The following is a 1913-nucleotide window of genomic DNA, read 5'->3' as shown; positions in this document are numbered from 1 at the left end:
GAGGAGGCTAAATAATCCAAAAGTATTCTAAAGATCAAACACAAGAGTCTTAAGAACAGGGGATAGTAAACAACGCCTTTGACATATGCCCTCAGCACTCCTGAAGAGCTGGGCAAGGAATGGCACTTTGTTACTTGCGGCTTGGAGAACATAGCGCGGCCTAACTACCACGGGTTCCAGCCTCCAACAGAAAGCCCACATGCGTTGTGGCCACGTGGGCGTGGCCCCTGGCACGCTGCTTTGGGGCATGCGCTGTGATTGTGGCGGTTGTGCTGGGCTCTGCGCCATTTTGTCCTCCAGCAGTCGGCGCAGAGATGTTCAGGGTTGTCGTCTCCCGCTTGTTGGGTGCCATCCAGAACCGGGCCGGCCAAGGGCTGCTGCCGTCATCGTCGAACTTCTCCAACGACGCGACCTGCGACATTAAGCCGTGCGACCTGTACCGGCTGGAGGAGGGCCCTCCGGTGTCCACGGTGCTGAGCCGCGAGGACGCGTTGCGCTACTACCGCGCCATGCAGGTGGTGCGGCGCCTGGAGCTCAAGGCCGACCAGCTGTACAAACAGAAGTACATCCGGGGCTTCTGCCACCTGTGCGACGGCCAGGAGGCCTGCTACGTGGGGCTGGAGGCCGGCATCCTGCCCACGGACCACGTCATCACGTCGTACCGCGCCCACGGCCTGTGTTACACGCGCGGGCTCTCGGTCAAGTCCATCCTGGCCGAGCTGACCGGACGCCGCGGAGGCTGTGCCAAAGGCAAGGGCGGCTCCATGCACATGTACGCCCAGCGCTTCTACGGCGGCAACGGCATCGTGGGCGCGCAGGTGCCCCTGGGAGCGGGCGTCGCGCTGGCCTGCAAGCTCTTGGGCACCTCTGAGGTGTGCTTGGCGCTGTACGGCGATGGCGCAGCCAACCAGGGCCAGGTGGCCGAAACTTACAACATGGCGGCCCTGTGGAAGTTACCTTGTGTTTTCATCTGTGAGAACAACCTCTACGGGATGGGGACGTCTGTGGAGAGGGCATCAGCCAGCACGGAGTACTATAAGAGAGGCAGTTTCATCCCCGGGCTGAGGGTGAACGGCATGGATATCCTGTGTGTGCGCGAGGCCACCAAGTTTGCAGCGGATTATTGCAGATCTGGAAAGGGGCCCTTGGTGATGGAACTGCAGACCTACCGCTATCACGGGCACAGCATGAGCGACCCGGGGGTCACCTACCGCACCCGGGAGGAAGTGCACGACATGAGGAGTAAGAGCGATCCTATCATGCTTCTGCAAGAGAAGATGATCAGCAACAACCTCAGCGCCGTGGAAGAATTGAAGGCAATCGAGGCAGACGTGAGGAAAGAAGTCGAGGAAGCGTCCCAGTTTGCCATCACTGATCCAGAACCCCCGTTGGAAGAATTAGCTCATCACATCTACACTCAGGACCCACCTTTCGAAGTGCGTGGTGCAAATCAGTGGATCAAGTTTAAGTCCATCAGTTAAATGGAGAATATATGTAGATCTGCTAGGACTCCTTCAGTGAGACATTTGTGGTCAGCTGTTTGCAAACTGTTCTTAACTTGGATATGGAGAAGTAAAATTCATTACAGACAAGTCTTGTAAGCTTATTAAACTAGATTAGCAATATTAAAGACATTAGAAGGTATTCATGTAAACCACTGTTGAATTGTATTTTGTTACATTGAAAGATACTGTATAGTGAAGCATTTGGTGTTACTGTTTTAAATTTTTGAAAGTTTAACAGGTAAAACAATTTTCTGGTATTTGCCAGAATACTTCTATTTGTTTTGCTGTTTTGTTTTTAAATAAATACTCTGACTTAAAGGAAAAAGTTGTTTTTTGTTGTTGTTGTTGTTTTGTTTTTTTACTGCCCCCTGTGCAGTGATTCACTGTTCTGGCATGGGAAGATGAATT

General features: G+C 53.1%; 1 protein-coding gene across 1 annotated transcript; it reads left to right on the top strand.

The window, feature by feature from the left end:
- The first annotated feature begins 314 nt into the window (after positions 1-314).
- On the top strand, positions 315-1481 carry Pdha2 (pyruvate dehydrogenase E1 subunit alpha 2). The gene has a single exon (XM_004661542.2). The coding sequence runs from the start codon at positions 315-317 to the stop codon at positions 1479-1481; it is 1167 nt and encodes a 388-aa protein (XP_004661599.1).
- Positions 1482-1913: the final 432 nt, after the last annotated feature.

Source organism: Jaculus jaculus, chromosome 2 (genome assembly GCF_020740685.1).
Source record: "Jaculus jaculus isolate mJacJac1 chromosome 2, mJacJac1.mat.Y.cur, whole genome shotgun sequence".
Lineage (NCBI taxonomy): Eukaryota > Metazoa > Chordata > Mammalia > Rodentia > Dipodidae > Jaculus > Jaculus jaculus.
The sequence above is the reverse complement of the archived record's forward strand: the minus strand, read 5'-3'. Positions and strand labels throughout refer to the sequence as shown.

Excerpts from the sequence above, each read along its gene's own strand:
- Pdha2 (XM_004661542.2), top strand. The coding sequence starts at position 315 with ATGTTCAGGGTTGTCGTCTCCCGCTTGTTGGGTGCCATCCAGAACCGG.